This window comes from Geotrypetes seraphini, chromosome 13 (assembly GCF_902459505.1).
Source record: "Geotrypetes seraphini chromosome 13, aGeoSer1.1, whole genome shotgun sequence".
Taxonomy (NCBI): domain Eukaryota; kingdom Metazoa; phylum Chordata; class Amphibia; order Gymnophiona; family Dermophiidae; genus Geotrypetes; species Geotrypetes seraphini.
In genome coordinates, this window is record NC_047096.1 from 83,230,923 (window position 1) to 83,252,985 (window position 22,063).

The window sequence follows — 22,063 nt, forward strand, 5'->3', positions numbered from 1 at the left end:
AGAGAAGTGATGTATGCTGATTGAGACCTGCTGTTTACTGAAATAATTACCCTTGGGATAAAAGCAATGGTGTACCATAGGGTCTCTGTCGACAACTCCAAGGTGAGAGGTGGAAAGTTCTACTAGATAAAAATTGAATTGAAAGGTGAGAGCAACTTATAGTTAAAGAATTACTGATTTTTGAAAGTATTTTATATACTTGGACCAGCTGGCAACTGCTCTCTTATCAGGATACAACTACTGCCCCTTTGTGAGTGAATTACTGTGATTGAGAGGAGAGGAGAATAGAATTTGTATGCTGATTAGAAATAAACTTTGGTGGAGAGATTCATCAGCCAGAGAAGATTGGCCCTCTGGGAAAAGTGTTTCTTTGACATTGAGCTGTTGGAATCTGATATTACAGCCAGGCTTTATTAAGGTAGACTTGTGGACATGGCAAATAAAAAAGCCAAACCAGACCTTAAAGACTTTGCTTTTCGTGCGGGAGAGCTTCAACACAGGAAGAACCTTAGCCAAATATTCTTGGAAAAGAATCGATTGAAATACTGGAGGTTTCACCTGTGGAACAAGTATTAGCTAGTAAAGATGATTTACAACAATGGATGGGGGATATTAAACTCTCATTAGCCATTTTTACATCAGACATTAAAGTCAATATTGATGGACTATACAAAAAAATGGATGATATGAGTCAGAACTTACAGGAATTCAAAAAACGATACATGATCAGGAAATATCGGAAATTCAAAAACATTGCAACCATCTGGATTCGACAATGGAGGACTTATTTCTTAAAATCAAAGATGGAGAAAATCGGGTGAGACAAAATAATTTAAGATTTCACAAAATTCCAGAATCTGAAGAGACTATTCCTACAGGCGGAAGACCCAGAGTCAAATTTACCAATTATAGAATTTGATCGAATCTACCGGGCCCTGGGTCCTCGTAAAACAGATAAGCCTAGGGATATAATTGCATGCTTCTTGCGATTTCCACAGAAAGAGAAAGTATTACAAGCAGCACGGAAAGTTGGACACCTCATGTTGAATAATGCGAAGGTGGAATTATTTGTGGCTATATCCTCAGCAACTCTAAAACGCCATCAGGACTGTCAAGAAGTCACCAAATGTTTACAACACAATAACATACATTATAAGTGGCACTACGCCGACGATATTCAACTTCTCCACCCTATTAACCCAGGTTACATTAACGACATCAAATAAATGAATCTTAAACTAGACAAAATTAGCTTATGGCTTCGAACCAATAAACTCATTGAACATCGCAAAATCGAGGGATTCTATTCCGACTCAAAAGCAATGACTCCCTGACTGGACAAATAACTATCGACTCTGTCCCCTTCAAATTGAGTCCAAACTCAAACTTTCAGGAATCATCTTTGATAAACTCCTCAACTACCATGACCAAATTAGCTCTCTGACCAAAACCTGTTTCTACAAACTCCGTCTAATTCGCTCCATAATTTCAGTCCTAGAACCTACTTCTATCCAAACTCTAATTCATTCATTGATCATCTCACACATAGATTATTGTAACTCATTCTACCATGGAATAACTCAAAAGAAAACCCATTGACTGCAATTAATTCAAAATACCGCAATCAAACTTATCTATAAAGCCAAAAAATATGACGTTACCCCGCTACTTCGAGAGTCACACTGGCTACCAGTCTCTCACAGAACAATTTATAAGATCCTCCTTCTAGTCTTCAAAATTAGGACCTCCCACCTGCCTGCCTTTCTAGATAAATATCTAACCCCACATACCTCTGCTAGGGCCCTTAGATCCACTAATCAGAACTTACTGACAGTCCCCTCAATCAAGGACTTATACTATACCAGAAACAATAAATTTTTTGCTGTCGCGCCTTCGCTCTGGAATACAATGTCACCACACTTCCACTCTGAAAATTCTCTAAACAAGTTTAAAACACACCTTAAAACATTTCTATTCAAAGACGCCTATCTAAATTCCAATTGAGAACCCGAAAAAAGGGAAAATAAAAACTAAAATAGAGAAACGCTTTCAAGAAGCAACATTCCCCTTCCCCTCCTGTTTTATCCCTCCCCTTTTTCCTTCCTTTTATTTTTTATTTATATAATGTAATTAAAAATTCTCTCCCCCCCTCCTTCCCCGCATCACCTATCCATCTCAATTATGTCCTTGTCATGGCCTCAATCCCCCCTTTTTTAAATTAATTTTTTTAATTTCAATTTATTATATTCCTTATGCAATTTTAAATATTTTAAATATCTTTTTAATTTTTATTATTGTAAACTGACCAGATACTTGTGATGATCGGTATATCAAGCTATGAATGAACTATCCATTTGGGATCTCTTTTATGTTAGAAAACAAGCATCATAAAGTAACATCAGCTTTAGAAGCCTAGCATATACTTACACAGGCCAAACTTTGGGACATTGAAGGAGAAAAGCAGCAGATGAACCAAACACACTCCTTCAATTTGGGAGTATCCAACCAGAGATGGCATAGAATAGATCAGATAAAGGGATTACAGAGACACCCGGAGTAATAATGACTGATTTAAGGATGACTCGGGCTAATTAATAAGTCTGTTAAAATGATGTTTTTTTGAAGAATGGATATAGGTTGGATTTAGGGATAGATAATTGAGATGTAATGTGGGGATATTTTTGATCAATTTGTTTCAGTTGTTATTCGAAACTGTACTCTGTTCCTGGTTCTTGGGTGTTAGGGTTTGTATATGGTGGACGGGTGGGGGAGGGCGCGGGGGGAGGGGAGGCCAGGAGGCAACAGGTATGAATGGTGGGGAATGAAAGATGAGAATGGTATGAGTGAGATAAAAATGGTAACATGATTTATTTAAAGAAATATGTCTTTCAAATATCAAAACTGTTTCAATAGATGTTCACGGATTAAATTCTCCAAGGAAACTCCAACTTTTTAAAAGAAGCTGAATATATGCATATGTCAATAGGTTTTGTCCAAGAGACTCATCTTCTCCCAAGTTGTGAAACCCCATCCCACCTAAACAAACTCACAATTCATCCCACAGAAAAAGAATCAACTGCAGCTGACAGAACATGGTCTCAATTCCCCAACATACAATGGTCTGAACTCAATAAACTCTACAAAAAGTACAGCTATGCATCCTGTGACCTTAACCACTGCCCATCATATCTCCTTTCAACAACCAGCACAAAATTCCGTACTCTACTTCTGCAATGGATACAAACCATGCTCACAGACGGCCTCTTCCCAACTGACCTCAGCGAAATCAACATCACTCCAATTCAAAAAGATCCTAAAGGACCAATAGACCAACCATACAACTACAGACCCATTGCCTCAATACCTCTATATGTCAAACTGACAGAAGGACTAGTAGCCAAACACCTCACCAACTATCTAGATGACCATAATATACTTCACCCCATGCAATCTGGCTTCAGATATAACTTCAGCACAGAGACATTACAAGGCTCCCTCATTGACACAGCCAGACAACACCTCAGCACAGGAAAAAAAAATGCTTCTCATACAACTGGACTGTACCGCAGCATTTGACCTGGTAGACCATAACATCCTACTGCAAATTTTGGATGCAATAGGTATCTCAGATAAAGTATACTCTTGGTTTGAAAGCTTCTTAAAATCCGGAACATACAGAGTAAAATCAGATAAAGAAAAATATGAACCTTGGTCCAACCCTTGCGGCGTACCACAAGGATCCCCACTACTCTCTTCAACCTATATACTGCCTCTCTCGGAACATACCTGGATAATCTAGGCATAACCATTTACAGCTATGCAGATGACATTACCATTCTCATACCTTTTGATCAGCCAAAGACCGCCATGACAAACACACTACACCGTACACTAGAATCAGTAGCGACCTGGATGAAAGATCACAAACTGAAACTCAAAACAGACAAAACTAAATTCATTCTCCTTGAAAACGACAAAGTCCCAACCATAACCAATTTAGAAATTAACACAATTAACTATCCCATTCAAACTATCATAAAACTACTAGGAATGACTATTGACCGATGCTGCACCATGCAACTGCAAACAAATAAAATACAGAAATCCTTCGCAGTTATGAGAAACCTAAGACAAGTCAGGAAATTCTTTGAAAGAAGAATACTATACAGGTCCTGGACCTGATGGGCCGCTGCGTGAGCGGACTGCTGGGCATGATGGACCTCTGGTCTGACCCAGCAGAGGCAATGCTTATGTTCTTAACACAATTCCAGCTTATAGTACAATCACTAATCCTAAGTCTACTAGATTGCTGCAACATCCTCTACCTCCCCTGCCCTGCTACAATGACTAAACAACTATAAACAATCCAAAATATAGCTCTGAGACTCATCTACTCATTGAGGAAACACAACCATATTACAGAAGCATACATCAACTCACATTGGCTATCTATCCAAGAAAGAATACTATTTAAATTCTACTGTATGTTATTTAAAACCTTAAACGGAGACAGCCCATCCTACCTGAACAACCGCCTCATCCAAACCACTTCAGACATAGAAACACACTTCAGACATAGAAACACACACACCCCTCAATCAAAGAAGTAAAATGGAAAAAACTATATGATGGCCTCCTAGCCACTCAAGCAGCTAAACTAGATAATCAAATCTCCAATCTACTGATAACGACCCCAGACTACAAGATGTTCAGAAAATAAATAAACTATACTCCTCAAAGAATTCCGGGTTAAAAGTGGGGCTGCACCAAAATTTAATTGCTGCCCCAAAATCTTTGCGATCAAGTATAGGAGTTATTGCTCACTTTACCTCTAGCCAAGCCCCCCTTGCAGCGTGTTCTGTTCCATTAAAGCCCCCCCTTGTGCGGAGAGCAAGCGCATGCATGGACCACTTCTACAGGCAAGAAGATGGTCTGCGCATGTGTCAGGACACTCTGCAGCCATCTGTGGGGTTGGTGTGGAGCGTGCCAACAACTGAGTTAATTTGCATGAAGATTGGTTGCCCAGCCACAGATCAGATAGGAAAGGTAAGTTTAGTGAATCTAACCCTAAGACCAGTACTGGTTAGACTTGCATGATCTGTGTTCCATATATGGCAATTTGATTTAGGATAGGCTGGGAAGGGCTTCAATGGGAGCCCCAGCAACATGGAACATGAGGACAGTGCTGGGCAGACTTTCATGATTTGAATCCCGCAAACAATGAAATGGTTTGGATATGCTAGAGCAGGGGTGTCAAAGTCCCTCCTTGGGGGCCGCAATCCAATCAGGTTTTCAGGATTTCCCCAATGAATATGAATGAGATCTATTAGCATACAATGAAAGCAGTGTACGCAAATAGATCTCATGCATATTCATTGGGGAAATCCTGAAAACCCAACTGGATTGCGGTCCTCGAAGAGGGACTTTTCACCCCTGCGCTAGAATGAGCTTTATAACAGTCAGCTTATATACCGCAGGACATGAAGTTCTATGCGGTTAACAAAAGATTACAATAGTGTATACAATTGAATAGATTGGAAATTATGGAACATAAAAAAAAAAAAGTAGTTGGAACCCAAGGACAGTACTGGGTGGCCCAGAAATAAAGAAGAAAGCCATTTTAATTTAATCATGAAATTGTAATGTACGCAATTATAGGGCAGACTGGATGGGCTGTTCAGGTCTTTATCTGCTGTCATTTATTATGTTACTATGAAATGGTACATGGACTTGATGTGCCACTGGAATTTACGTGCATCTGGGAAGCTGAAAATTTTGCCATCGATAGTTTCACTACCAGCAGGGCCTCCCAAGACAGATTTCAGCGGAGATGTCAGACTACTGATGTACCACCTATTTGGGTAACAGCAGATGGGCACTGTTAGAGGCGGAAGATCACATTTGATGTGACAACTGCCACAACATTGAATTTATACTGTGCAACCTACTTCTGTATTCTGCCATGAAAACTTGATTATGTTCATCAAGTTGCTGGATTTAAACACAAGTTGATAGCACCTATCAAAGAGATTAGGTTCTTACCTTGCTAATATCTTTTCTAGTAGATAGGTGTGTTGTTCTGGACAAGTGGGTAATCTCCCCATGGTTGCAATCCTTTGCAGAAGGAATCCACTCCAAATTTTTTCTGTATCTCTCCTACTTCACTGAGAGCTCTACTGCCACATAGTTAGTCCCCAAGCAAGCAAAAGCTCTACTGAAATTAGGTGAAGTAGGGATATGAGAAAACTTCCCCAACTAATAAGTCTGTTCAAAATAACATAAGATCTATGAACATTCAAACACAGCAACAAACAATACAGCAGAAGCATTAAAGGAGCTCAAATAGAATAGTAATAGACCATTTTTCATGGCCTAAATGGCTGACTGGCCTCCAAGGGTCAGACTTGGAGAAGAACATTCTCAATGAGACAGTAGACAGGCACAGGAAATAAACGACAGGGTGGGGGTACCAGAATGACACACTAGATATTAGCAAGGTGAGAACCTAATCTCGTTTTCTAGTGTAATAGGTGTGTCATTATGGACAAGTGGAAAGGACAGAAGCAGTCCTAGGAATCTAGGGCGGGATGACTGCGCCAGCATGTAGCACTGAGGACCTAAAGACAAAGTCCTTTTTTGCCACCACATCTACTCTGTAAAACTTAGCAAATGTACGTAGAGTGGACCAAGTTGCTGCCCTACAAATCTCCTCGGGGGAGACAGCTCTAGCTTCAGCCCATGACAAAGCCACACCTCTAGTTGAATGTGTCTTGACGGAGATAGGGGACTATTTTCCATAAATAACGTATGCGGAAGAAATGGCCCTCCAGATCACCTGGAAACTTCTTCAGGCTCGTGTGCATAAGGGAAAAACTTTAGGTGGCAATAGAGCATTCAATGAAGTAGGAGGGTTACAGAAAAAAATCCAGACTGGATTCCTTCTACAAAGGCTCATGGACCATATGGAGATCACCCGCTTGTCCAGAATGACACACCTATCACACTAGAAATGTAATTAAAGTCTAGACAAAAGGAATGAAATACTAACACTGCAATGACCATCCCCCCCTGTCGGGTTCAATCTTATTTTTAGTTCTTTAAAAAAATGAATAGACTTGCTAAGAAATTTAAGCCATTTACCTTGAAACATGCAGTCAAATTGGTTGCAGCTTTCGTGACTCATATTTCCAGCAAACATTTTATATGCATGACCCATGCCTTTACACCCATCTTTCCTTGGGGCAGGGTCTGATTTGGTGCTGTTTGGGTAGGAGTAGGGGTGGGAGAACAGAAAAGGCAGGTGGAATAATCGGAAACAAGGCATAATCTTGATGGGATATGTAAGGCTTTCATAAAATTATTAATGTTCAAATGCCATAAGATATACACAATGTAAAAACCTCCATAGTTTTAAAAAACATTTTCTGTAAATTTCAACTGTTCTTACCGAGATTTATAAAGCTAAATTACACAAATATCAACCAACTAGGTGGCTGTACATTTCTTACAATAAGCTAATATGGGGGGAGGGTCCCAAGGATTCCAAAATTTTGTTTTAATGATCCGTCTTGGGGAAAGCACAAATACTTTTGCAATCTCACAATAGCCATTTATCTCTGTCAAAGATTTAACCACTTTGAATAATAAAGATAGGCAATGTAACTGAATGGGACAAAGTGCTTAGGTATGTGATTGTCATTCATTATTTGATAACCATTCTTTCCTCTAAGCTTTCAGCATAAACCTAATTGGCACACAATCCCCAGTCCTTCTGAAAGCAGTACCTCCAATAAAATGCCCAGACTTCTATACTGCGCTAACACTTATAGTAACCATATCAAGAAATTCCCTCAGCACCCAAATGAACCTGTGTTGAGATCTTCCAGTGTTAGGTCACTGCAGCAAAATTTAAATCTGTATTTCAACAGCTTGATTCTTAATGGAAGAACACACTTTGAGCTTTCTATTACTCTTTCTTGCGGTGTAGTAATTTATATGTAAGTAAATAATTGGTCCTAACAGTGACACCACAAAGTTTGAGAAGAGATGCATTTATAGCAAGTGACAAGACTAGAGCATGTTTTAAGAATGACCCCTTTAACAAATACTAGTAAAGAAAAGTTTCAACTTTAAAATCATTGTCCCTAACCACTTCAGTCCTGTTGGTGAATAGTGGCTCTCTATAAAACAAAGAAGAAGAATACATGCTCTCTCTCTTTCAGATGGGAAGGAAGCGGGAGAGGTGTGTGAAGAATCTCCTGCCAAAAGGTTCAAGTTAGCATGTTATTGAAATTCAAGATAACAATTGAAATATATAAGTTTATAAAATTAAGTATATTTCAAAAGCAACCAAAAATGAAAAATTGTAAAACCAAAGTCCCCAAGAAAAGCAACATTAATTGCAGTCCATTTTACACCATTTTTGTATAAAGGATAAGGCTACAATGCCAGATAGATGGAATGTCATTCAGCAAGCTTCTTGGCTTTTGCTAAGACTTTGGCTGTTTAGTGTTTTTTTCTCTGCGTTTCTATTGTTCTTCTGGCACAGCAGAATTTTTTCACTTTAATAAACTTTATTCAAACTGTTTAAAAATAACAAACCTACATTTTCATTATTGTCCATGTGTCCATTGTGTTTGTTAGCAGTTTTACATGAACATTTTGCCGCTTCAGAAAGAGAACATATAGAGGGCTATTTCTTCCCATCCAGAATACCTGTACATAATTAATGTTTGGCATAATAAAAGCTGGGTGACTCACCAGAACGTTCTGTGAAAACAGCTAGTCCGACACCTGGGCATGTGGCTCAGATGGGCTTAGGGATACTGGAATTTTTTTATTATTATTTATGTATGATCTTACCACTTGGAGCATAAGCATTCTAGCTGTTCCAAGTTCCCATTAACATTTAGCTTATTCTATAGATTATTAGGCTGCTCCTGTCCTTGGAAAAGTGGAAATTAAGAGGCCAAAGGGCAGCACGGAAGCCAGACCCCAGAGGTCCGCTCTGCTTGGAATCACCTTGGAGTAATGGAGTTTATTCTTAGTGTAAGATTTGAGTTGGTGAAATAAACATGCATTTTTCATTCTTTAGCATTCACGACACCTGCACACATCTCCAAGCAGAGCAACCACAGATGCTTTTGATTTTGAGATCTCTCCCAATAAAATATGTAAATAAACTCAGCCTCCTCTCTTTGCACAGATCAGCTGTTACAGTCAAGTAGGCAGTGGTGGCAAGTGTGGACTGTAGGTCCTTATTTTTTCAGCTGTGCATTTAAAACTAGATGAAGGCGGTGTAGAGGACAACAAATGATGCAATGGCTTAGTGCTCTGATAGACTCCCAGTACAGGAAATGGGGAATGAAAAAAGGTTGGGTGAAAAAATCATAGCTAGTCTTCTGAGAGTTAAAATTCATCACTCTCTGCTGCATGGAGTTGTGTGTCATCTGCATCTGTCATACTGCTCTCCTGTGACTCGTCAGTCCCCACTGTAAACAAGCAGATAGCAAGAGAGAAAAAACCCCAAATGAGAGAAAAGAAGGATTCAAGTCCTCCACAAGATATTGAAAATGCAAGTAAAGATACTGAAATGATCAAAATACCATTTCCATTCATATTCTTCTACTTACAATCAGCAATTCAGCTCACTGGAAGGGGGTCATGTGATGTGCTTTAGTTCAACAGACACCATCACAACAGCTCCAGAGGCATTCTGCTTTAAATCTGCTATTTTTTATCCCTTTACATGACCTTTCTTTTTTTTTAAAAAATTTCTTTATTCATTTTATCTTTTACATCAAGTGCATAATAATTGACATATTGAATGGTATACATCAATTGAATTTCTTATCATTTCAACTTTTATAATTAAGATTTAATCCCTTCTCTCCCACCCTGTATCCATTCAAATCATATAAAAATTATTGTCCAATGAACTAAATTTAATCAAATTCAGACATCCTTCCCCCACCCTCCAACCACACTTGTAACTTATAATGGAAAAATGGTATTTATTCATTGCAATATTTTGTCAATGGCCCCCATATCTCTTTACATTTATTATAATTTCCTTTTGTATAGCTATTGTTTCTTTCCATTTTATAAATGTGACACAACGAATTCCACCAGAAACTGTAATTGAGTCTATTCCAATTCTTCCAATCAGATGTGATACGTTGAATGGCATCCCCTGTCATCCTATATAATAAAACGCTAGCCGCGCATGCGCACTCAGACCTTCGTGATCTGTAATCCCTGATCCGTGAATCTGTAGGTCCGTGGCCAGGAGTGCGTATGCAGCGGCAAGGGGAGAAACAGACTCAGATGGGAGGATGCGCCGCAGGAAAGTGCTGCAAAGGTACTGCAGGGGAAGAGACATTATCGCTTCTACACATAGAAGACACAGACATATCGCTTCTACAACAAACCTCCCTCTCAGCGTTGGCAGTCGCAGCACGTTAAACAGCCTGCTTCGCGACTTTCTCCTGCAGTTGAGTTCCCTCTGCAGCGTCACTAATGATGTCATCAATGACGCGACAGATAGACTCAACGGCAAGAAGAAAGCCGCGAACCAGCCTGTTTAGCGTGCTGCGGCTGCCAATGCTGGAGGGAGGTTTGCTATTAAAGTCATTTCGCCGGGAGGGTCGCAAAGTCAGCGGGGGTTGGGCTGGAGGGGAGAGAACCGTCTGCCTCGGGTGCTTCAGGCAGCAGCAGCGTTTATAATTCGCTGCTGTTGCGGCTTCAGGCCTTCCTCTCTGGCGGGTCCTGCCTACTTCATGAACACAGGGACCCGCCAGAGAGGAATACCTGAAGCCAGCAACAGCAATGAATTGTGAATGCTGCTGTTGCCCCAATGAAGTAGTTGAAGGAGGAAAGTGAGCACAGGGGAGAGTGGCTTGGAGGGAAGAACAGATGGCAGGGCATGGAGGGAAGGAGGAAAGGTATGCCAGACCAAGGGAAAAAGGAAAGAGAGATGGAGAGAGGCCAATATGGGACAGAGAGAGAGGGGGCGCACACTGGATGGAAAAGAGAAGAGAGGGCAGTGTACGGAAGGGGCAACATAGAGGTGAACAGTATTCTAGCACCCGTTAATGTAATGGGCTTAATGACTAGTAATCAATAAAAGCTTGTTATTTTTTAATGAAATTTGGCTCTGTGTCCTCATTGACGTACCAAATAGAATTGTATCATAAGATGGAGCCACAGGATTCTCCAATAAACAATTTATTTGGCTCCAAATAGATTTCCAAAAGGCTAAAATATAGGGACAATAGAATAATAAATGATCTAGAGTCATAGGAAACATAGAAAATGACGGCAGAAAAGGGCCACAGCCCATCTAGTCTTCCCACACTAATGGCCCACCCCCTAACTACCTCCATGAAGAGATCCCACCTGCCAAGCCCATCTTTTCTTAAAATCTGGCACGCTGCTGGCCTCAATTACCTGTTGTGGAAGATTATTCCAGCGGTCAACTACCCTTTTGGTGAAGAAATATTTTCTGGTGTCGCCATGAAATTTCCCACCCCTGATTTTCAACAGATGCCCTCTTGTTGCCGTGGGTCCTTTAAGGAAAAGAGATTCCTCTTCCACTTCGATTACGGCCTGTGACATATTTGAACGCCTCGATTCATGTCTCCCCTCTCTCTCTGCGTTCCTCGCTGTGAGTACAACTGCAACTTACCCAGTCGTTCCTCATACGGGAGATCCTTGAGTCCTGAGACCATTCCTGAACCGACTCAACTTTCCGCACATCTTGAATTGTACACAGTATTCCAGATGGGGTCTCACCATGGACTGTACAACGGCATTATGACCTCGAGCTTACAGCTGACGAAACTTCTACGGATACAGCCCAAGATTTGTCTAGCCCTGGATGAAGCTTTCTCCACTTGATTGGCAGTCTTCATGTCTTCGCTAATAATCACCCCCAAGTCACGTTCTGCTACAGTCCTTGCTAGGATCTCACCATTTAGGGTATAAGTCCTGCATGGATTTTTGCCGCCAAGGTGCATGACCTTGCATTTTTTGGCATTGAAACTTAGTTGCCAAGTCTTTGACCAATGCTCCAGCAGGAGTAGGTCGTGCGTCATACTGTCGGGCATTGAGCTTTTGTCGGGCACTGTGCTTTCATCTGTTGTGCGGTTGCCTACTATTTTGCATAGTTTGGCATCATCGGTGAATAATGTAATTTTACCTCGAAGCCCCTCAGCCAAGTCTCTTACAAAGATGTTAAATAGGATCGGGCCCAAGACCGAGCCCTGCGGCACTCCGCTGATCACCTCCGTCGTATCGAAGAGGGTACCGTTTACCACTACCCTCTGAAGTATACCTCTAAGCCAGTCCCTAACCCATGCGGTTAATGTTTCACCCAGTACCATCAAACCCATCTTGCTCAATAACCTGCGGTGTGGGATGCTATCAAATGCTTTGCTGAAGTCCAAGTACACGACGTCCAGGGACTCCCCTATATCCAGCTTTCTTGTTAACCCAATCAAAGAAGCTGATCAGATTTGATTGGCAGGACCTTCCCTTCGTAAAACCATGTTGATGGGGATCTCGTAGATTCTCCTTGTTCAGGATCGTATCCAATTGGTGTTTGATTAGTCCCTACTTCAAGATTACAATGCCAGCATCTGTTAGACTTAGAGCTATTCAACTTTTGTAATCTAACTGGGGTCCAAAAAGCTCTTTGTAGGAGAAAAAACCAAGTTTGTCTCATAGATGCGGACACATGACCTTTCAACACCTATCTCCTCATGTTGTGCTAAATCCTAAAGAAACCCCTCAGAACATTTCTGGATATGAATCAGTTGAATTATGTTGGCAAAAGTCACTTGATCCTCCCCATTGTACATTAGACAGCTTGTAAGCCCGCCGGGACAGACAGGGAAAAAGGCCCGATTATCTGAATTACTTCATGTAAACCGTTCTCAGCTCCCCTGAGAGAACGGTATAGAAAACTGAATAAATATATAAAACCTCAGTGGGGGTCAAATGAGAAGAATCATGGATAAGAAACAAAGATGGTGGAGGAAATGGAGCCATTGATATTTTCCTTGAAGGAGGTTGCAGTGAAAGAACTGACTCAATCACTTACTGAAGTGATGTAGGAGACAGATTCAGAACAAATGCTAGGAAGTTCTTCTTCACTCAGAGGGTGGTGGACACCTGGAATGCGCTTCCAGAGGAGGTGGTAGGGCAGAGTACGATTATGGGTTTCAAAATGGGATTGGATGATTTCCTGAAGGAAAAGAGGATTAAAGGGTATAGTTAGAGCAGTGGTTCCTAAACCTGTCCTGGGGGACCCCCAGCCAGTCAGGTTTTCAAGATATCCCTAATGACTATGCATGAGAGAGATTTGCATATAATGGAAGTGACAGGTATGCAAATCTCTCTCATGCATAGTCATTAGGGATATCTTGAAAACATGACTGGCTGGGGGTCCCCCAGGACAGGTTTGGGAACCACTGAGTTAGAGGGTTACTATACAGGATATTTAACGGTTAGGGAATAACATGTTTTAAGTAAAAGATCACTTACAGGTCATGGACCTGGGAGGGCCGCCACAGGAGCAGACTGCTGGGCTTGATGGACCCATGGTCTGACCCGGCAGAGGCAATGCTTATGTTCTTATGTTAAAAACTGGTAAAATTACACCCAGCGATCAAACAAATAAAGGAAGGCTTGGACTTACATGCTAACCACCTTCAATGAGCACAAGAGTGTTCGGGGAAGGGGAGTCATCAAGATGCAGTAAAAGTTCCTCCTTTACCGCACCTTGATGCCCCGTGGGATTCTGCAACTTACAGTATACCAGTACCGCAGGTTGCTGAATACCATCCTATAGGAATAATGCTGCTTGTTAGTCACCTTGCAAGCAGTGCTATTACTGTGGCCCAGGAGATTTGGGCTGCAGGATGAATTCCACCCCTCCCCCACCACCAGATCAGACAATGCTTTGAATTCCCCCTAGCCCCCCGGGCTGTCCAGGGGGGGAATATGACACCGAGTCACTCACAAGTTGGCTGCTAGGGGCACCATTTAGTTAGTGGTGCCAGAGAGGCCAGGAGTGATTGAGTATTGCTCCTGGTCACCCTTCCTGACTCCTTCAAGCCAAGCATTGTCAGGTCTGCTGGGGGGGGAGGGGGTATCAGCCAGTAGTGCAGGAGCATCGTGCTGTGGCTTTGTGCAGTCCAATGATCCTGATAAACTGGAGAAGGGCTGAGAACTCTTAGTGAAAGAGGGTCTTCTGAAGGGAGTAAACTCTTTTAGAAGATGGATCGGAGAATCCATTAGTCTGAGTTATGAACATCCAGTGGAGTCTGCCTCCTATGGGAAGATCTGGATGAAGAGAGAAAGAAGTGATTCAAAAGGACTGTTGTTGCTTGGGTTGTAGTTGAGACTAAGGCTTTTGTTGTCTCTGCTGTCTAGGTTGTGCTGAGTGTCAGTAATGTTGGAAACACCTGAAGTGTGATGGGTTCCCAAACAGTGAGCTATAGGAGAAGGAACTATGGTTGATGTGCCACTTAGGCGTGATGAGAATCATGGTGGCATAATCTTGGTTAAGTTTGAGTAGTCTTCCTGACCAAAGGTACTGGAGGGAAAAAATTGTCTAAGTGGTGTCTAAGTGGTGGACATTGAGATTTAGATGACATATGGGAGACAAAAGGATTAGGGGAGAAATATAATTTGTAATAGGAGAGACATAAAATGTCAACACACAAAGAAGGGGGATATGCTCTTCCTTCTTCTTGAAGTCTAGCGTTTACTTATCATAAGCATCTTTAAAAAGAAAGGTCTTTAAATTGGTTTTAAATCTGTCCATAGGGATTTCCTCCTGGAGATGTGACGGCAAGGAGTTCCACATTGTAGGTGCTGTAACGGAGAAAAATTTTTTTCTGGTGGTATAGTAGGAATCACCAGAAGATGCTGGTTACTTGTTATGCCAGTCGAGGAGAAAAGCATTTGAACTCCAGGTGACTGGAAGTGTAGAGTCTAGAGTAGAACAGTGGAGGTTTGTGGTTGTGGGGAAAGAGAAAATGTCTATTTTGGGGATACCCCAGACAGTGGCATACCTAGCATATGTGACACCCAGGGCCCATCATTTTTTGACACACCCTCACCATCTGTAAGAAAAACATGATTTTTTAGTAATAATCCACACGTCACACAAGAGTGTACCTAGGAAATGGCAGCATCTTACATACTGCAGTGAGCAGTACATCATCAATACACCCATTGTAAAACTAAACATGCCAGCTCAATCCTGCAGTCAATCCTAACAGAAAACCATGTCTTTTGAACACACAGAGCACAGAAAACACCTTTGCCTAGCATGGAATACATAATCACAAACTAACATAAGAACATAAGAATTGTCGCTGCTGGGTCAGACCAGTGGTCCAGTCCGCTCACGCGGCGACCCCCGGGTCAAAGACCAGTGCTCTAAAATGAGTCCAGCCTCACCTGTGTACATCCCAGTTTAGCAGGAACTTGTTCAGCTTAGTCTTGAAACCCTGGAGGGTGTTTTCCCCTACAACAGACTCTGGAAGAGCGTTCCAGCTATCCACCACCCTCTGGGTGAAGAAGAACTTCCTTACGTTTGTACGGAATCTATCCCCTTTCAACTTTATAGAATGCCCTCTCGTTCTCCCTACCTTGGAGAGTGTGAACAGTGTCTTTATCTACTAAGTTTATTCCATTCAGTATTTTGAATGTTTCGATCATGTCCCCTCTCTGTCTCCTCTTTTCAAGGGAGAAGAGGTCCAGTTTCTCTAATCTCTCACTGTACGGCACTCCTCCAGCCCCTTAACCATTTTAGTCGCTCTTCTCTGGACCCTTTCGAGTAGTACCGTGTCTTTCTTCATGTATGGCGACCAGTGCTGGACGCAGTACTCCAGGTGAGGATGCACCATGGCTTGATACAACGGCATGATAACCTTCTCTGATCTGTTCGTGACCCCCTTCTTTATCATTCCTAGCATTGTTTGCCCTTTTTGCCGTCGCAGCACATTGTGCAAACGGCTTCATCGACTTGTCGATCAGAACTCCAAGTCTCTTTCCTGGGAGGTCTCTCTAAGTACCGCCCCGGACATCCTATATTCGTGCATGAGATTTTTGTTATCAACATGCATCACTTTGCACTTATCCATGTTGAACCTCATTTGCCATGTCACTGCCCATTTCTCGAGCTTGATTATGTCATTTTGTAGATCTTCGCAATCCCCCTGTGTCTTCACCACTCTGAATAACTTTGTATCATCCGCAAACTTAATCACCTCACTTGTTGTACCAATGTCCAGATCAGGGGTCCCCAAAGTCCCTCCTTGAGGGCCGAATCCAGTCGGGTTTTCAGGATTTCCCCAATGAATATGCATGAGATCTATGTGCACGCACTGCTTTCAATGCATATTCATTGGGGAAATCCTGAAAACCCGACTGGATTCGGCCCTCAAGGAGGGACTTTGGGGACCCTTGGTCCAGATCGTTTATAAAGATGTTGAAGAGCACGGGTCCAAGCACCGAGCCCTGCGGCACTCCGCTGGTGACTCTCTTCCAATCTGAGTATTGTCCATTTGCCCCCACTCTCTGTTAACTATGCTCCAGCCAGTTTTTAATCTACGTGAGTATTTTACCCTCGATTCCATGACTTGCAATTTTCTGAAGTAGTCATTCATGCGGAACCTTGTCGAATGCCTTCTGAAAATCCAGATATACAATGTCGACCAGGTCGCCCTTGTCTATCCGCCCGTTTACCCCTCAAAGAAGGGCAGCAAGTTTGTCAGCAAGATCTGCCTTTGCTGAAACCGTGCTGGCTGATTCTCAGACCGTGTCAGTCTAGGTCAGTGGTCTCAAACTCAAACCCTTTGCAGGGCCACATTTTGGATTTGTAGGTAGTTGAAGGGCCTCAGAAAAAATAGTTAATGTCTTATTAAAGAAATGACAATTTTGCATGAGGTAAAACTCTTTATAGTTTATAAATCTTTCCTTTTGGCTAAGTCTTAATAATAATATTGTCACTTATGGTTAAAAAGACATATGATTAAGAAACTGTTTTATTTTACTTTTGTGATTATGATAAACATACCGAGGGCCTCAAAATAGTACCTGGCGGGCCGCATGTGGCCCCCGGGCCGCGTGTTTGAGACCACTGGTCTAGGTGATCAATGATGCGGTCCTTTATTAGCGCCTTTACCATCTTTCCCGGTACCGAGGTCAGACTCACCGGTCTGTAGTTTCCCGGATTTCTCCTCGAGCCTTTTTTGAAGATCGGCGTTAACATTCACCACCTTCCATCTTCCAGTCCCCTCCCCCTTTTACAAAACTGTAGTATGGTTTTTAACCACGGTGGTAACAGCTCAGATGTTCATAGAATTCTGAACATCAGAGCTGAACGGCCGGCGCTAAAAAACGCTCAACAGTTTTGTAAAAGGGGACATAAAATAGAAATATGTAGACCAGAGGTGTCCAACCTGTGGCCCGAGGGCTGCATGCAGCCCCATGAAGTATTTTGTGTGACCTCAGTCGAGAGCGATGCAGTGTTTTCCTCTGCTGCCCCCGGGTGTTTATTGTCTTGCTGGCTTCTTCCTCTGTCTTGCTGCAGCATTTGCGCGGCCCCAGAAACATTTTTTTTTGGCCAGTGCGGCCCAGGGAAGCCAAAAGGTTGGACACCCCTGTAGACAAAGATTAAACTGAACCAGCAAGAAGCTGGACTCTGCATACAATGCAACACCACAGAAACAGTGATGCATGTCCCCTAAAGCAAAAAATAAATTGAAATTTTTTTTTACCTTTGTCTTCTCTGGTTTCTGCTTTCCTCCACTGTCTGTATGCCTCCTCCTTCACTCCAATGGTCTGGCATCTCTCTCCTCTCCTTCCCTCTCCCACACCCTCATGGTCTGGCATTTCACTCTCTCCTCTCCCTCACCCCACTTCCATCATCATGTGCCCCCTTTCTTTCCCTCCAACCCAATTCCCTCCAGTGCCCTTCCCTCTTATGTCTCTTTCCCCTTTCCCTGCATACCAATGGTCAACAGCATCTGCCCCCTTTCACTCCCTCCACCACCCTTCCATACCACTCTTATCCCCTATCTCTCCCTCCATCACCCTTCCATATCACTCTGATCCCCTTTCTCTCCCTCCACCACCTTTCTATACCACTCTGATCCCCTTTCTCTCCCTCCACCATCCTTCCATGCTCCTTTCTCTCTCCCTCCAAACCACCAAGGTCCTGCGATAACTGCAGCTGCGAGGATGCCTCTCTCTCTGCTCTTCCTCTTGGTGGGCCCTCAGAGCCCTAAATCAACTGGACAACCCTTCAATTACTGCAGTGTTCATCGATGATAGAGTCCAGCTCCGTGCGCCCAACGCCAAGCATCGTCCCTGTTCGCCTCGCACTCACCAACACTGAGGAGCTGCAGCGGTGCTCCTCCTCTTCCCCCCGCTTACAAGCGCCACTGTATACTGCCCGCCCCATTAGCTAAACAAGTTTGAGGGGAGACTGAGGGAGTTCTGCAGGAAGAAGTAAGTGACGTTGGAGGGGGTGGACCGGCAGACACAGGGAGTTGCGGCATGGTCCCACAATGACTGCAGCTGCCAGTCCACCCTCCTACGACATCACTTACTTCTTCCAGAATAGAAGTGGCAGAAGTAGTGACCGCGGGACCTGTCTGCACATCAGTGCGGTTGTCAACTCTGCTCTGGAATAAGTATGGGGAGTCGACAGCCGTGCTGAGGTGCAGGTTGAAGAGTAAGGCGGGAAGTTCTGGACCCGGCTGGCTGTGCACCCCCCCCCCTTGGTACACCACTGACCCCAGATTTGCCACAAGAGGGGTGTGTTGAGAGAACACTCATTAAGTTGAAAGAGTCTGCTCAGCTTATCCACTAAGAGATTTTGTTTATCTGCCAGATAAACTGCCTTGAGGAACATGTGAGCAATTCCCCAAGTCCTTATTTGTTATCACTTCTTAGCAGAGTGGGAAAGACCCTGTACCTCCATTTGTTCATGCAGAACATGGCAACTTGATTGTCGGTTCAGATAACTACTTGATTCTGCAGATAACCCTGGAATGTGCTAAAGGCACTGCAAATTGATTGGAGAGTTTCTTGTGAGGAGTCCAAATGTCTTGAATATGTGGGCTGTTGAGGTAGGTTCCCAAGCTTATTATGGAAGTGTCTGTGGTAAGCAGCTTCCAGTGGGGAGGAGGCTGGAAGAGAAGGCCTCTGGAGAAATTGGACAGAAGCATCCCCCACTAGAGGAACTGGTGAAGTTCAGAGATCATTTGTATTGAAAGATAACCAGCGTCTTTAACGCTAAGAAATTCAACCATGTTATCCCTCTCCTCAGAAAAGCTCACTGGTTACCTATTTCCCAAAGGATTACCTTTAAAATACTACTCCTTGCTTTCAAAGTCCAATTTAATTTAAGATAAATTAGAAAGATTGTCAAGTGATGTGTTTAATTATATTGTTTTATTGTTTGTGCACTTGATGTAAGATTGAAATGAATAAAGAATTAAAAAAAAAAAAGTCCAATTTAATCACATTCCCTCATTCATAGACAGATTGTTGATCCCCTACAATTCGCATAGGGCACTACGTTTTCCCAATATCTCCTTGCAGTTCCTTCAGTTCGTCAGTTATTATATGATACAACACGAACATAAGCAATGCCTCTGCTGGGTCAGACCCGAGGTCCATCGTGCCCAGCAGTCTGCTCATGCGGCGGCCCAACAGTTCCAGGACCTATGCAGTAATCCTCTATCTATACCCCTCTATTCCCTTTTCCAGCAGGAAATTGTCCAATCCTTTCTTGAACCCCCAGTACCATACTCTGCCCTATTACGCTCTCTGGAAGCACATTCCAGGTGTCCACCACACGTTGGGTAAAGAAGAACTTCCTAGCATTCGTTTTAAATCTGTCCCCCAATTTTTTTAGTAATCGCACCCACATTATGGAATGCCCTATCACTGACCCCGAGACAAAAAAGAATCTCATCTTTAAATCTAATCTCAAAACATTTCTTTTCAGAGATGCTTTGAGATCTATACTTAGCTTTCCTTATTCAAAACTCAGACATCAGGCCTTACATTACAGACTCCCTTTACTCCTTTTGTATTTTGCCTCCCTTTCTTTTATTTTAAGCAATGACTCCTCCCCATTTGCCCATGCCTATCATGTCATGTCAGTATTGTAATTGTTAATCTGTTCCCTCTATTTTATATTCTTAATGCTTTTTTACTTTGTATAAATTGGAAACCGCTTTGTTTATAAAAGCAGTATATCAAGTCCTAAATAAACTTGAAACTTAAGTACCCCTCTCTAAGATCAACCGCACCAGGTCTGCGTTCCATGGCCTTCTGAGCCAGGCCGAGGCCACCAGGATCACCTGACCTATATGAGAGGCCACCTGGCATAGAACGCGGCCTATCATGGGTCACAGGGGAAAAACATAAAGAAGCTCCCCCTGGGGCCAAGGTTGTACCACAGCATCCAACTCTTCACTGCCGACCTCTCTGCAGTGGCTGAAGAATATGTTCACCTTCCGGTTCTTGGCGGACCACATCAGATCAAAAGATGGACAGCCCCTCCGCCAGACAAAGATCTTGAACGCCATTTTGGACGAGGACCATTCTTCCGGGTCCAGAATCTGCTGACATAGAAAATGTGCCTGAATGTTGTCTATGCCTGCCACATGGGCCGCGGACAAAGCCACCAGATGCATTTCCACCCAGGAAAAGAGCATCCAAGCCTCCAGACTCAGCAGGGAACTCTTTGTACCCCCATGACAGCTGACATAGGCCACAGCCGTTGCATTGTCTGAGAAAACACGAACAGCCTACCGATGGAGACACCGTTGAAAACGCAACAAGGCCAGGCAGATCGCTAGAAAGTTCCAGGTGATTAATCGACCATCTACTATCCTGCACAGTCCACTGGCCTTGCGCTGGGACAGACCTGCAAACTGCTCCCTAGCTGAACAGACTCGCAGAGGAAGCCTCTTGTCCAGAGTCACAGGATTCAGCCGCCACAGCATGCTGCTGCGGGCTGCCGCCATCCAAGGCAGCACAACACCCAGCGAATCCCGCTGACGATTTCACCGAGACAGGAAGGTCAGCTGAAGAGGTCGGAGTCGTGCTCTGGAATCACATCTATGGTCGCAACCATGAGACCAAGTACCTGCAAGTATTGCCAGGCCATCAAAGACTGAACCTCCAACATGGCCCAAATGGAACTCCATAGCTTGAACTTCCTGGAGTCCGGCAGGAAACACCTGTCTCCTGTCTCTGTGGAAATGGACTCCCAGATACTCCAATTCCTATGTCGGCTCTTCTTCAGATTGATCACCCAGCCGAGACTCTCCAACAGATGCATCACCTGGTAAACCGCCCTGCGACCCTCCGACAGCAAAGGGGCTCTGATCAGCCAATCGACAAGGTATGGATGGCCAAAACACCCTGCAAGCGCAGGTGGGCAGCCACTACCACCATGATTTTGGTGAAGGTTCTGGGCACCGATGCCAACCCAAAGTGCAGAGCCGAAAAAAAAAAAATGCCGCCCATGCACATGGAATCTCATAAACCTCCTTTGCACCTGACAGATTGGTAAGTGAAGGTACGCTTCTGTGAGATCCAAGGAAGCCAGAAACTCCCCGGGCGCCATGGCTGCTACAACTGAATGCACCGTTTCCATCTGGAAACATGGAACTCAAAGGAACGCATTCACTGCCTTTAAGTCCAGAATAGGTATCCAATCTTCGGAGCCTTTCTTTGGCACGACAAAATATATCGAGTATCTCTCTGAGCCCAAGTCATCTTTTGGAACATGTTCTATTGCTTTCAGATCTATCAATCTGCGGTCCACACACGGGAAGCTCTTTCCAGATTTCCCATGGGTGAAGTCAGGAAAAAATCTGTCGGGGGTCGGAAAAACTGCATTCTGGAGATCCTCTCTGAGCACTTCTAGGATCCACTGGTTCGAAGACCCCTTCTGCCACTCTGGTAGGTAGGCCGAAAGTCGCCCCCCAATCCGAGGGAGAGATGCCAGAGGCCTGGCGTC

General features: G+C 43.3%; 1 protein-coding gene across 1 annotated transcript in view; it reads right to left on the reverse strand.

Moving 5' to 3' along the window:
- Positions 1–8,313: 8,313 nt before the first annotated feature.
- CDC27 (cell division cycle 27) overlaps positions 8,314–22,063 on the reverse strand; it is a 275,220-nt gene continuing 261,470 nt past the window's right edge. The window contains 1 exon segment of the mRNA XM_033918006.1: positions 8,314–9,491. Within this exon segment, the coding sequence (XP_033773897.1) occupies positions 9,409–9,491 (83 nt within the window). The 3' untranslated portion in view covers positions 8,314–9,408.